Source organism: Gouania willdenowi, chromosome 22 (assembly GCF_900634775.1).
Source record: "Gouania willdenowi chromosome 22, fGouWil2.1, whole genome shotgun sequence".
Taxonomy (NCBI): Eukaryota; Metazoa; Chordata; class Actinopteri; order Blenniiformes; family Gobiesocidae; genus Gouania; species Gouania willdenowi.
Genome location: NC_041065.1, coordinates 7916971 through 7931974, shown reverse-complemented (window position 1 = coordinate 7931974; position 15004 = coordinate 7916971). Strand labels below are relative to the sequence as shown.

General features: G+C 36.7%; 1 protein-coding gene across 1 annotated transcript in view; it reads left to right on the top strand.

Moving 5' to 3' along the window:
- alk (ALK receptor tyrosine kinase) overlaps positions 1-15004 on the top strand; it is a 763155-nt gene that overhangs the window by 320846 nt on the left and 427305 nt on the right. Inside the window, exon 3 of the mRNA XM_028439062.1 lies at positions 3506-3658. Coding sequence (XP_028294863.1) covers positions 3506-3658 — 153 coding nt within the window. The remainder of the gene's footprint in view (positions 1-3505; positions 3659-15004) is intronic.

The window sequence follows — 15004 nt, the reverse complement described above, 5'->3', positions numbered from 1 at the left end:
CTCAGGATGCTTTATGAATATGGGCACAGGCTGAACCCCAGAGCATGTGAAAGCATTGCTTTCCCTTCATGAAAAACTGGTAATTTTTTTTTCTTCTTTTAAATAAGAGATATCCTATCCTTGTTTAATGTCGTTAAGCAGCGCTGCAGGTTTTGCTAACTAGCAGTAACAGTACACTTTCTATGGGCAAAACCAGATTTTTTTTTTTTTGCAAAAATTATTCTTGTTCTTGTTTTCAAACCAATAAATATAATATTATTAGATTTCATAAAGACAATCACTAAATGGAATCTTTCCAAGACTCCAGCAGGGTGTCTCTCGCTCACGCTGCTGGAATGAGTTCGCCTGCTGAGGCTGTTGCTGCAGCGCTGTGTTTCTATACTACACTGTGTATCTATACCATGTTGTACTGACCTGATAACATCAGGGGGGTAATTTTGCCTCATTTGAGACTGTTAGAGTTGCAACTTCAATACGATTTAGTTTAATTCATAATACTTCATTTGGCTCTAACAGGGCACTCTTAAACAAGGGATATTGCACAAAGGTGTCCACACACACTATCCATTTACAGCCCTTACCATCCATTTATCCATCTATAATCCTCTCTGCTTCCTATTCTGTGGTGAAGGAACTATCCTTCAACGGCGGGTGTGTGGGTGTGCTTGTGTGTGGTTTTTTTTTTGGGTGGGGGTATTTGTGGCAGAGGTGAAAATGATGGGTTACTGTATTTGAGTTGCTATTTTGGTTACTTGTACCTTTTTGAGTATACTTTGAAATCAGTATTTTTACTTGTACTTAAATACGTTTCAAAAGAAGTAAAGTACCCCATCATTACTGAGTAAATTACCATTTTGTGTTTTAAAATGATCAATGGACATTATGACACTACAAAAAATAAAATTACCAGACAACAATCAAAGCATCACATCATAGCCGACCAATCAGATTAAACATAATGCACCAAAACAGCATTGAATGAAAGTTATTTTCTCAGTTTTAAAGTTCATAAATGTAGCTATACTTAGAGCCTGATATATATATATATATACATATATATATATATATATATATATATATATATATATATATATATATATATATATATATATATATATGTATATTTTTATTTTTTTATTTTTTTTTATTTTCAATTTTTTAATTTATTTCATTGGTGTTATATTATTTAAAAAATAATTGTACAGATGCCTTTGTGGAAAATAGGAAAATAGTCAAGATCTGGTCTCTTCCTTTTTAAGTTTATATATGAGATGTTTACTGTATGCAAGGGATCCATGCTAAGATTTATTACCAAAAATAAACGTGGGGGGTGAAAGTAACGAGTAACTTTTACTTTGAGTACTATTTAGTTGAGCTATTGTTTTACTTTTACTTGAGTATTTTATATATGACTTACTTGTACTTGAGTACAATTTTAATCAAATAAGTTCTACTTGAGTAGGATATATCAATATTCTTTACACCTCTGGTTTGTGGTAGGTTGATCTGAGGCCCTACAGTGAAAAGAGTGACTGTATGTGTGCAATGATTATCTCTGAATATTAGCACACTAATATACTCTGAATAAGAGAGAAAAAGTGAGGGGATGAAGTGTGGATGGATAGATGGACGAATGACAGTAAAATGAGCCAAGCATATATCAGCTACAATAAAAAAAAAAAAAAAAAAAAAAAAAACATTGAAAATTCCATTTCCTTTTCTGGTTTTCAAAGTCAGTCTTATTAAAGTAGTAAGTAAGGAACTGGAGAGAGGCAAACCTGCCAAGGAAGCTGAAAACAAATTATACAATGTTCTTGGTTTTCTAAGCTCCAGAGCCTAGTGTGAGAAGTCATTTCAAAGTGACCAAACTCTTTCAAACAGCGATTTACCAAGCCACAGGGATAAGTCTACATGAGGTCCATCCACAGGGAGTGTAGGACAGATGGTGGAAAAGATAGAGGCAGTGGAAGGATGAGCATACAGGAGACTAGCTGAATGTTAATTTTCTCACTGAGTCTACTTCTTAGTCCTCCAAAGACTATGTATGTGTTATTAGCCACATGAAGCCCCTGTTCTCAGTGTAGAATACACAACACACCCACAAAACAGTGCAATAGGAATAGTGCTATCTCACAATCAATGTGTGTTCAATAGTTTACATTTGCTAACCTGAAAACATTACCAAAAAAATGTAAAATAGGTCAATACATAGTATTGTTATATAGATACATTCTCTTTTACCCAAAATGTCCTCATTCAAACCATCGGGAGGTGCTCAGGTTTCTTTACCTGGAATAGTTTATTTTCTTTTTTTTTTTTTTTTTCTCAAAATATGCTTCCTTACTAATACAAATTTTTATTCAAAAAATAATCTTTAAGAGAAGTGTAATGATTAATGGCTGCGATCAATTGGCACACTGTCCATGGTGGACCCCGCCTAGTGCCCAAAGAAAGCTGGAGATGGTCACCAGCAGACCCCTGTGAGCCTGAAAAAAAGAGCAACCGGGTCAGAAAATGCATGAACGGGAAACTAATTCACAATTCAAAAAAAGACATTTCATGTCAACATTTCAAAGATTTTTGGAGACCCGCCATTGTGCTACTGACTAAACTTCCAGTTAACTTGAAAACAAGAGCCTTATTTACTAAAGTGTTAAAAGCTAATGGAAGACAAGAAGAGATGCTTTTACTTTGAAAAGGGAATGTTTGACTTTTAGCTTGAAGCCGGTTCCTGGGCCATTCTACGTTCTGCTTGCAATGCATCATGGGGCGGTTGAGTATGACTAGTGTGCCATCGTGCATACGATATAGTATAAATGCGGGTATTTCTCATATACTCAATCTCTCTGTACTATCTAAATGGAACACACTACATACTCATTTTGATGTCAGTCTTAGTATGAGTAGTACTTTAGTATGCAATTCCTAACACAGCCACAGACCAGTACTATAGCCCCGCCCCCACTCACGTAGCACTGCTCAGCTGAATGTTATGCTCCTCCCTCTGTTTAAGTCACGAACAACCCATTCCATGCTTTAAACAACAATATCAAAGGTTTTAAAACGTTTAAATGGTACGTGTAGCAAAACTGTATATAACAAAAAATGTGTTTAATGTATTATCAATAAACAAAATATGTGTACCTTCTTTATGAAAAAAAACAATAAAATTATTTTTTAGAAATATTTTATACCATGGGGCATAAATTATGGGGAGCCAAAATAAAGCAAGGCAAGGCAAATGTATCTATCTCTCAATCATATGCAGTAGAGAAAAAAAGTGCCTTTAACTTTGATTTAAAAATGTTCACATTAGATGCTGACTTCAGCCCTGCTGGCAGTTTGTTCCACTTCTCTGCAGCATAACAACTAAACGCAGCATCACCATGTTTACTGTGAGCTCTGGGCTCCACTATCTGACCTGTGTCCATAGATCTGAGAGAGGGTACATGGATCCTGTAAATGTATATATGTTCATACAGTAAAATATCTTCTTTTCCCACAGATCGTAAATGCCCTGGTAGTAGCCGAGCATGTGACCAACAGCTGGAAGATTCACCGGAGTTCACATGGAGTATCGTGGCTGCCAGTGACTTCCACGGGGACAGAAATGAGAAAAGTGAAAAGAGAGTTGGTAGTCCCCAGGGTTTGGAGGAAGGTAAGAGCGAAGGTATCACATATCCCTGTTGCAGGGGAATTTCATTTTTCAATACATTTTCTCAAATCAGCACCTGTCACACTCTGCTCATGTCAAAAATAATAGTTAGACCATCTTATGATACTAATGGAACTACTTTTGTATTTCCAACAAATACAGAACCATTCTGCTAAAAGTACAACAAAACAGTGAATCTGTGCTGTCTTTCTTTGATCCTATAACACTGTAGTTTGCATGTGACTCAGGTTTCTCACCAGGTTTCCTGAGGCTAGGTGTAGTTTTTCGGCACGTCATGTAGTTTTTTGCTCTCGAAGCTTCCATTTCTTGCAGGATCATTCATTTTCATACCTGGAAAGATGAAACAACAGCTTCCCTCATCTTATCTCCCGAGGTGATAGTGAAATGGAGTGCGAAGGGTCTATTTATTTCCTTAAATGTGTTTTTTTCTCAATCACGAGCTACAAGTCTGAGACCAGATGGGTGGAGTGCTGGCTGGAAATGGAAAAGTGATATATACTGACTGTTATTGTTAGTGGACTGTAGAAATGACTGATGCCTGCCCTCTATGGCTACTTTAGATTTTAAATGAAGGCTAAAGATGTGAATGGTCTTGTTTGTGTGGTGAATAGTGTGGGGAGTGGAGTAAAGATGGGGAGGATATTGATTAATGTGTTATGATAAAGTTGTTTTTAAAAGGTCAGTTTTGGTGCAATCATATCTTTTAACGTATGGTAAAAGGATCCGCACAAAACAATTTCAACTAGCTCAAAGGGTTCATGCAATCGTTTTTTTCTACTACGAGGATTAGAAAACATAATTTATGTACATTTTTATAATAACCTGAATGATGCTAAGTCCTGGTACCAGGAAAAAATGCACTGGAGTTAATAGAAAAGGGGTCTCCCTGACCCTGTTGTGCACGCACGTATGGAATTCTTTATTTAATTTTTCTAAATCATTCAATCAGTAATGCAGGTTAGTAACGGATGCTACAAAGGAATCATATGTGCATAATCATGATAACCCTCCATTAGCCTCAATGCAGTTACCGTGTTATGAATAATGAAGTTGGATGTGTTCTTCACCCATTTCACTGGTGCTTTTGAAAGGGATGGAAAGAGGGGATGAATACTTAATGGCTGTTATCATTTGAAATACAAAATCTGTTTTCTACTGTGCCTAACTCTAGCTCTGTTAGATCTCCGAGTATAAAGCTTGTATGTGGTTGTACTACGGTAAAGCTTTTGGTTAAAAGTGGCAGAGATGCATAATGCAGAATCACCGAGGTTAGCCTCTAGATCAATAGCAAAGCACGCTACCAAAATAGACCCTTATTAGTACATCATATTAATATTCCCCTGCATGTAATGATGAATGAATAATTAATGCTTTTGACTGATTAAAGTGTGGAAATACAGCTGCGACCGCTTAGATTCATTCTAAACATTATTTTAATTCTGATTGCTACATTACATGCAATAGTGACAGAGGTACAAACCAGACAATACTAAACCTATGAGGCCAGTACAGAAGATTGGAAATACGTGATTGTTTTGTATTAGTTGGACTGTTTATGTGCTAAAGTAAGATTACAAACAGACATGGTACATTGTGCACAGTGGATAAAAGGGCACACCCACTCAAAAACTGTCTCAGATCTCAAATAATGCTCAAAACTAAAATAATAGCATGTCTTTGTGTCCAAAAAGTCATGTATTGACTATACTCGGAAATGTTTATTTAAGATGCACAGATATACCTTTGGACCTATACGAGGAAGTTAGATTTTCTCTTACCACATTAACTTCAAGGATTTAATCAGTGTGTGCTGTCCTACAAAGTTGGCTAACATCTTATGGGCCTAACTCACCATGGTAACTTAGGCTGAACGACTAACCTGATCGGGTCTAGGTTTTGTTCTGGCTAGGATATGAGGAAGTACTAAAGCCCCGCCTCCTGACCAATCAGTTGTCTTAGAAAACAACCTGCCCAATAAAAGGTGGATCATTCTGTGAACACGTCACTGTGGAGCTGACACAGTGAATATTTAGACATTGATCTCTTTACACATGACATCCTATATAAAATACAATACAATACAATACAATACAATACAATACAATACAATATAATATATATTTGTATCTGATGGACTGACCTACAGTAGTTAATTGATAAAACCTGCATGCGTCGGACACTATCAGACCGATAAATGAATCACTTAATTCATCCATTCATGTATTCTGTGGTGATGCTGAGAGCCTCAGTCCTGTAACATAATATATAATACAAATATAGTCCACCTTATGATGTGGGCTGAGCTGTATGAACACAGCATCAGAGCCACAGACAAAGTAAAAGTGAAATTGAAATTGATCACAATGTCACTTTTTCTCGGTTTATAATCTCACTAATTCAAGCATTAACACTTATTAATTCCGGCATTCATTCCTTACTGCTTTAACTGCAGCAGCAGTGTTGTATTTGGTCTGAATTAGGGATTTTAATTATTCATATTTTTAAACAATATTCTTCAATTGTGACGTAAATTGCTCTACAGTTTATCCAAGATTGTGATTGGTCTGACGTTGCAACTCTTATAAAAGTGACTTTTTGTCATATTTGCTAAAGCTATCACTATGTAAGGACAGCTTTATATCAAACTAGAAGTTTGTGTGAAAAAAAAGAGACTCATTGAGCCCCCCCTGGTTCTCCTGCAGCCTTTGGCAGATTGCCAGAATGCATTGCAACCGTGCAAAAAGAACCAATCAGAGCCAGGATTGTGTTTGATGGACTATCTCCTGCCCCTTTCTGGTAGCTGGAGCTGCTTGATTTACATTATGTTTGATTTGTATTTGTTACAATAGTGCATGTGTTGTTCATGTGTGTGCTGCTCTCACTGCAGCCTCCGTGTGGGCTGCTGCAAGTGACATTGTGTTGTTGCTGCTGCTAGATTGGTTTGTGCACATTGAGAGAGAGAAGCGCTGCAGTAATATGCTTTTAACAGTGCATGTTATAATACTGTGATGTTGCTGTCAGGCTAACGTTAGCTTGTTAACTCCTCTGAGGGAGGGACTTTGGAAAGTTTGGAGGCAGGGCAAGAGAGCAGCAGGGAGGGAGGGATCTGAGAGTTGCAGACTGCACCTTTAACTTAGCAAGTTGATATCGTCCTTCGTAGTACAGCTTCTCTCTGACAGAGATTGTTTAGTTAAGTGAAGCCCGGTAACTGAGATAAATCCAGGTTATAATTAGCTCCGTAGTATAGGCCCTTAAAGACCTCAAAGCCTGGAACAGGACCTCACGCACCCCCCAAGGACTCTGGCTGTCCCTTACGTTGGGCTCAAATCCAAGGTTTTGAACAACTAGTTTTAGCACAACGCTAAACAAAATGTATTTGCAATACACGGTTGAGGACAAGAGTTGTATAATATTTTTCAATAACATGACGAAAAACATAATAATTGCATGTCAACAAGGCATCAGTAGGATGTCTATCAAGGTTCATGAAGCATTAACAGGCTTAGTATTGTGAACGTAAATACTTGAGACTGATTTCACTATATGTTGCTTAGGCTGTGGAAGGATCACCTGTATTTTACCACGAGAAAAGCAACAAGAAAAGTTTAACCCTCCTATTATCCTCATAATTACTAACACATCTTACCCTTGGGGTCAATCTGACCCCAGGAACAATTGTCTCCAGAAAATGATTTTCAGAATATTTTTGACCAAGTTTTTGCGTCAGACACTTTGTTTATTTATTGAATACATTAATAACCTCATTGATAATGAAACCATGACCTGTTCTCCAGCACCACCATCAGCTCAAAATTTTAAAATACAATTAATTTATTTTTATCCAAATCTTTCTAAATTTACTGACAGCATTAATGACCACCAGAGAAAGGACCCTATTTATTGTGGTGATAATACGATCTTTCCTGCGGCGCCACCATCAGGTCAAACTTTTAGTTTTAGAGTTACAGTAGTGCATCTTGAAAATCTTTCGTTCAAATATTTTCTAATCTAAGGTGCACATTTTTGACTCTAACAGAGTGATCCGTTTTGATTGATGTTGGTGATATATGAATATATTTATTTACTTATTGCCATCTTTTTTTTGTAGCATCTTTGGAGTTATTCACTAAGTCCTCTGTCTCACATTTTCCTCTACACCACTTTCACTGTGAAAGCGCTGTTCCAAAACCTTATTGACAGTTAACCATTTCTTAGAGGAAATGTTCAAGAGATAGCATGCAGATTGCCAAACACACAGAGGACAATGAGGAATGAGGAATGATTTGGATAAAGGGCTGCCATGCAAACTTTTATTTCCGCACAATGATTAATATCATGCTAATTTTATGCTTAATCAATTGTACCCATCACATTTGGAAAAGTCATGAAATATGAAGCAAAAATAAAATTGTAAAGTCAACAGTTGTTTTTTGAATGATAAGCATTAAATGGGGTGAAATTTACCTCATAGGAGGATTAAAACCCCACTTATTATGTGTAACTTAATGTTTGCTCTTTAAAAGCCTCTTTCAGATAATTATAGTTTATTTTAATACACACAATGTATTTATTTGTTCATTGGAACCCCAATAGCTTCCGCTGTGGTGCAGGTTGGTATTCTTCCTGGGGTCCATAAAAACCAAATAATAAAAAAAAAAAAATCAAGATTTCCATACATATTAGAACAGAAAAAATGAAAGACTTAATACATAAAAAGGTATATCAATACACATTTTTATTACAACAACAAATACATTTAAAAAAATACATTATATATACATTAAAATTGGTAAAAATATGATTTTAAAGATTTTTAAATATGCGTGAAGTAAATGTCTTTCAGATCCCTATAGGCAATTTGCTCCATAAGTTAAAAGCTCTAAAAAACACAGAGATTTGTAAGTGGTTGGTATTAGGACAATTGGTGACTAAGTTTGAGTTTGAAGCAAATCGAGTATTGTACGAGTGGATATGATTGGAGTATTTGATCTTTTCTTGAAATAATCTTGATTGGCCAGTTATATGTATATAACTAATCATATTTCTATTTTTCTAAATATGATATACCATTTTGTGAGCAGAATAAATAGTCTTTCACAATACTAGGTTGTGACATACAGCTGTCTCCATGGAGGGAGTGAATACTCATGCAATGCAGAACAGTCTAATCAATCCACGCACGCACAAATCTGAGTGATGTATGCATCTGCTGTGACACCTATCAGGCTGATTGAAAATAAGTCACCTCTTCCACGGGCTGAAAATATTTTTGAATTAAGAAGAAATGAAACAGACAAAACAAGATTTAAATATTTGCCCTCACTGCGTCAGGAAGGTCATCTCAATTTCACGTCTGCACCTCAATGTCAATGCCTCCTGCCAAAGCATGTGTGAATATGATTACACATTGATTAGTTGCTTTCAGTGATGATAAAAAGAGAAGCATGAGTCAAGTCTGTGCTGACTGGCAGGAGGATGTATCTGCTATGACTGTGCTGGGGCACTGGATTTTGTTTGTTTGTAATGGAGCGGCCCTGGGGCCGTCTATCATCAACCACACAGGGAGTCTTCATATTCTTAGCTGTGCCCAATGCAACAGGATTCCAGATAAATTATCGTATTATAAAATGTGGCTAGAACGTGGATTTGAGTGAGGAAAAGCAAATCGTATAATCCTACACTGTGGAGTTAAGGGAAATATTTGCAGTAGATTTCTCACTTCAAGTGACAAAACAACCAAGTTTTGATAGATTTGAAAGGAATTAATTTAACATAATCCAAAGTGTGGGAATCAATGTATTACAATCCAGCTACAGGCGATTATGCATATCAATTCAGTGGAAGGCTTACAGTCGATCACATCCTCCTGTCATTCCAGCACAGAGAATGACTCTTTTTTTGTGGCTAACTAAAGAAACTGGTGAAGGATCTGAAATGAAAAGCATGCACTGCATTTGTGCCCAGGAGCCCCAAAATGTGTAAGGCCTGCCCCCAGAGAATCAAATGACAAATACAGATATTAATTAATTAATTAATTAATTATGTTAGCTATTATAGATGTCCAATTTTAATGCCATTTTTAAAACAAGCCCAACCTTCTACTCAACAACTGATAGAAACACATACCTTGTTTATTTACCATGTGCTTGTTTCTGTTTGTTTTTTTTGGAATTCACTTTTTATTTGGAAAACACATGGGTAGGCACATTTTACAGCGTTTCCTTGGCCCTATCCCTATTGTCCTTCATTGAATAAAATGAACAGAGAAAAGAACAAAAACCGATAATGAAGACGAGTCCAAGTGTGTTAGAGAAAAACATCCACATTCATGTTTTGTACACCCTTTTTTTCAAAATATATTAAAATCTGATCTTTGTGCTTTTACATATTCTCTCCATTTGGACCCAAGCTTGTAAAATGTGTCTTTTTGTACCCTGAGGGAAAACAACAGCTTACCTCTAATGTAGATATTGTGTACAGTATAGATCCATTCATTAATGGTTGGTGAATTATTTTCCAGTGTTGGCTTTTCTAGTGAAACCAGCCACCATGTGCTGGTTTTTTCACAAGTGTTTGACCTAGCTTCTAAGTGGGCTAATCACAGACACATAGAAAATTCTACATTTAACACCTAATTGAGATTTCGCTTTCACTTTAGCTTTTGAATTACAGCATTCTTTTTTCTCACTTTGTTGGCACATGCTGTAAAGGTCAGCACTACAAGAAGTGCAATTTTTTTAAGACAGCAATGCATGTTTGGTATTGCAATTAAACAAGTGAATTTATTTGATTGCATAATTTTGACCATCACCAGCCCTCCTTAAGGAAAGGTGAATTTCAACATTCTAATGGCTAGGTTAATTATTAGGGATGTAGCGATATCTAAATCTCACTGTTCGGTATAATCAAGGTATTAACTTCACAGTACGATAATTATTGCGGTATTGTAGGAAAGCTCACGGTTTTACAGGAAGGCACACTGTTTACAGCAACGCTAACATTAGCAAGAATGCTGACCATTAAGAAAAAATGTCCGTTCACCATTTTGACTGTATTTATTGTCATACATGAACACTGCCTACTAACAGATACAGACTCTTTAGATAAAGTGCAAAAATTCAAATTGAGTCAGGAACACTCTTAAAGGCAACACAGGTAAAGAAACAGCCTATAAACAATACATAAAAAAATAGAACAAATAATAATAATAATAATAATAATAATAATAATAATAATAATAATAATAATAATAATAATAAATATTATTATTATTATTATTATTATTATTATTATTATTATTATTATTATTATTATTATTATTATTATAAATATTATTATTATTATTATTATTATTATTATTATTATTATTATTATTATTATTATTATTATTATTATTATTATTATTAAAAAAACAAAAAAACAATTCTGTGTTTAGCTTAATTTGAGGTTTTTCTAGAGAAAGATGAACAAGTCAACATTTAAGGTTAAGACCAGAAGTAACCACTGAGCATTTAAAGTATCCACTGACCTTTTAAACCCCTCGTTGTCAACATTTATTCATTTATTCATTTATTTGACAGGTACAATGCAATTCAACATAGATACAAAATAAGTGTGCAGCTGATGTGATGCACATAAAAGTTTTAAAGCTAGTGCCAGTTTACAACTTCTGTCCCTGGTTGGGCCTTTTCTACATTACAGTGGAATACAGTCACTACAATAAAACTCACCCACCCACAATATAAAGTTTATAAAACATTCTCGTGTGGTCACACACACACACACAAACACAGCTATGTACATGTAGACTATTGCAACCACACATAATCAGGGGGTTAAAACAAACCTGTCTCACGACAGTCTATTCCCAAAACAACAACAACAACAACAACAACAACAGGTATATATGGGTGTAACTACGCAACATATCTTGTAACTACTTGAGCCTTTGAGCTGTTCAGAGGGAGCTTGGTTCTAAATGCTTTTCAGGATGCCGGGTTGTTAAGTGGCTTCTCACGTTGCTCGTATTTCCGGATGGGTAGCACACGGTACACTTGCAGTGTTTACATATTGTCCACCTTTTCTCCTGGTTTGTTGATGCGGTGAAACCAAAATGTTTCCTCTGATTTGTAGCTGCTGCATCATGCACAAGTTCTACAAACTCCTCCATTTCTACGTCGCTCTGCTGCTGCCGCCACCATCCGCCATGTTATCTTTCCCCTCTGACCTTGCCCTGTCGCACGCCATTGGCTCAACCGCCTGTAACCTTTATTCTGAAAACGTCTGCTACGGCCAACCAAAAAACTTCATTCTAAGCGCAACGGCTCATTATTATTATACCGTGACATAACCACAACGATATCGAGGCACTTTTAATACTGCAGTATCACAATGTGGTCAACACCGTGACTTCTATAAGCCTCATCAGTGTTTCCAACTTAGCAACTTTGTCACTGTAGCCTGAGTTATAACTTCTCAGACCCCCTTGTGACTCATTTTGGAAAAAAAAAAGTGACTATTCCTGCATCATTTATCCCTGACTGTTTACAAAATCTTCTTTGTGCACCGCAGTCATTTGATTTACCTCTGAAAATCCACATTTATCTGATAAACTGACATTGGGCCTGTAAATAGGTAGCATGCATACAAGGTAATGAACCAGCTTTACTGTGGAGAACAGCAGAGGTGAAAGTAACAGATTACAAGTACTCACATGTAATTAAGTTGCTTGTATGCGTACTACGTAATTTTACTTGTACTTCAGTGTGTTTTAAAAGAACTAAATTAAATTGTTACTATTTTACACCCAATCGTTACTGTTGTTTATGAAGACACATTGAACATAATCCATATGTTGTTAGTTGTGCCATTTCTGATTAACCCTTAGATGCATGAGTGACTGGACCCTACACTCTTCCATTAATGGGTCAAAAATGACCCATATTTGAATCAATGTGTTTTTGTGTCATTTTTGTTAAGACTTATCATTTATCTTGTGTTTTGTATTGTACACACAAGAATGATTTAATGTTTGAGTTCATTTTATTTTTCACTTTTTAACATTTGGAACATGTTCACACATTTTTAGCAAGAATAATTGAAAACAAAGAAAATTGATTGCACAAAACATGCAACAGCAATAGAAAAATGTCAACATTAGTGTGTGTGTGTGTGTGTGTGTGTGTGTGTGTGTGTGTGTGTGTGTGTGTGTGTGTGTGTGTGTGTGTGTGTGTGTGTGTGTGTGTGTGTGTGTGTATGTGTGTGTGTGCGCGCGTGTGTGTGTGTCTCACTGCATGCAGTTGTTACAAACTATCTCTGCTTCAGGCTGTGATAGTTGCACACAGGTATGGGATGTTTACAGATTTGACTCGCTGTCCTCACCTTCCCCCTCCCATTCCCCTACTGTCAGCTGAACTCTCGCCTCTGAACCATAACACCTGCTGTATCAGAGGAGAGCAAAGTTTATTAAGTCTAAGCCTTCTCTGTTTTGGTTTTTGCCGGCCCTCTGGCCAGGTGCTATGTTTTGTATGGTGACTGTGTGTTATCTGTGTTTTTTTGTAGCTGAGAGGTTTTTTACTAGTTCTGTACTTTGTTTTCCTTTTGGGTATTCAGTTCATTATATGCTTTTTTCCGCTCACCTCTCCTTATGTTGTTTTCCCATTTTTCATCTTAATACGGGGGGCCTCCAATGCCCTTGGCAACCCACAGTTCTCCCGTTCTTGTCTCCCATGTTATTTGTTACTGTTCTTCCATGTTCTCTTTAGACGGGATGATACGGGAATTTGTGTAAAGCACTTTGTGGTTTTATACCTGTGAAAAGCACTTCTAAATAAAGATTACTTACTTACATACATTGCAGTTGTCACAACTGTTGTTTTGAGCTTGCAATCTTTGTTACTTGGGCAGGTCTGACATATCTTTCCCTTTTGTTGGCCTTGTCTGCCTCTTTCTCGTGGCTGGATTGTGGCTTTTGTTACCAAACACCTTCCCATTGCCTCAATGATCAAGGGGTACAGTTGAGGGCAGGCTTCAAAACGACTCTGCATGTGTAGTGTCAGCAGCTCCTTTGAGAGCTCATTGAGGAAAAGTCATCGTGTGTTGGTGATACCACTCGCGAAGGTGAGTGGTGAAGAAGGTGTAGGAATTCAGGGTGGCAATGTGTAGCATGTTGTACTACAGGACCTTGGGCCACCTCTGTTTGGCGCTTGCAGGTTCCTTTCTTTCTGACATAGCTGACCATGGTAAGGTTGTCATTAAATCCAAACTCTGTGCTGTGAACTTCCCTGGACGTGATCAGAGGAGGGATGTCTATGAAGGTAGATATGTTGCAAAATGGGAGAGCTTGTAGAACATGATGTGAGCTTGTGTATAAAAAATCTACACACGTGAAATACATTTCATGTCACAAATGATGGGGGAAAAATGTATAGACTGATATGTACACAAATAAATTTACAGCTGCAAACTTGTAATCCAACATTTATTCACGTCTTTTAAATACTTGCGTAAATCATCGTTTACAACCACAACTCTCCGGTTACAACTTCTCGAAGAAAAAATACGGATAACAACAGTGTGGATACCTCGTGTATCCTCACTAATTAAGGTATCAGTTAAAGTTTGACTTCATTCAAAGTTTTAAGAGGGAAAAACAAACTTGCAAACCCCTCTGCTTCAGTCACGGTTGTGACGAAGGCTAAATATACCAAAGAAAAACCTGCTGTTCTATAAGCCTTTGGTTATTAGCGTCACTGATGCATTCTGGGTATACCTTGTGGGTGCTTCTGTCTTTGGAAGAGAAGACCCTGCTCTATTTATGGCTGGAATCTGCAAGTAATAAATAAAAATTAAACAAGACATTTTATTCCGTAGATAGATTTATTCATTCATGCTATAAAATCCGAACCAAACTTTCATGTTTTTAGACTAATCACTTCTTATTCCACCAAATAATTATGGAGCATTACTGTGAGTGAGATGTAGTTTCTTCCACTTTTTTTTGTTTGAGAGTTGAACTTTAATAGCTGTGGTATTTGAAACAAGACTGTGCTTTTAGTTGTTCATGAGCAACCTGCCCTCTTCAGCATGACGAAACTAGAGCACAGAGCATCCTTTCATGGCAACTTATTCAGTCTGTCAATGCTGTATGGGCCGAGCCCCCTAGAGCGCCCCAGATCACCCTTCATCGACGTCATAAGTACGATGAGCCTTTAGTTGGCCTCGGCCAGGGTTTCATAACAATCTGATTTCTTCAATATGAATGAATTCAATCTAATTGTCGAGAAAGTGTTGATGTAACCAAACCTACTGAATCATTATAGGGAGAAC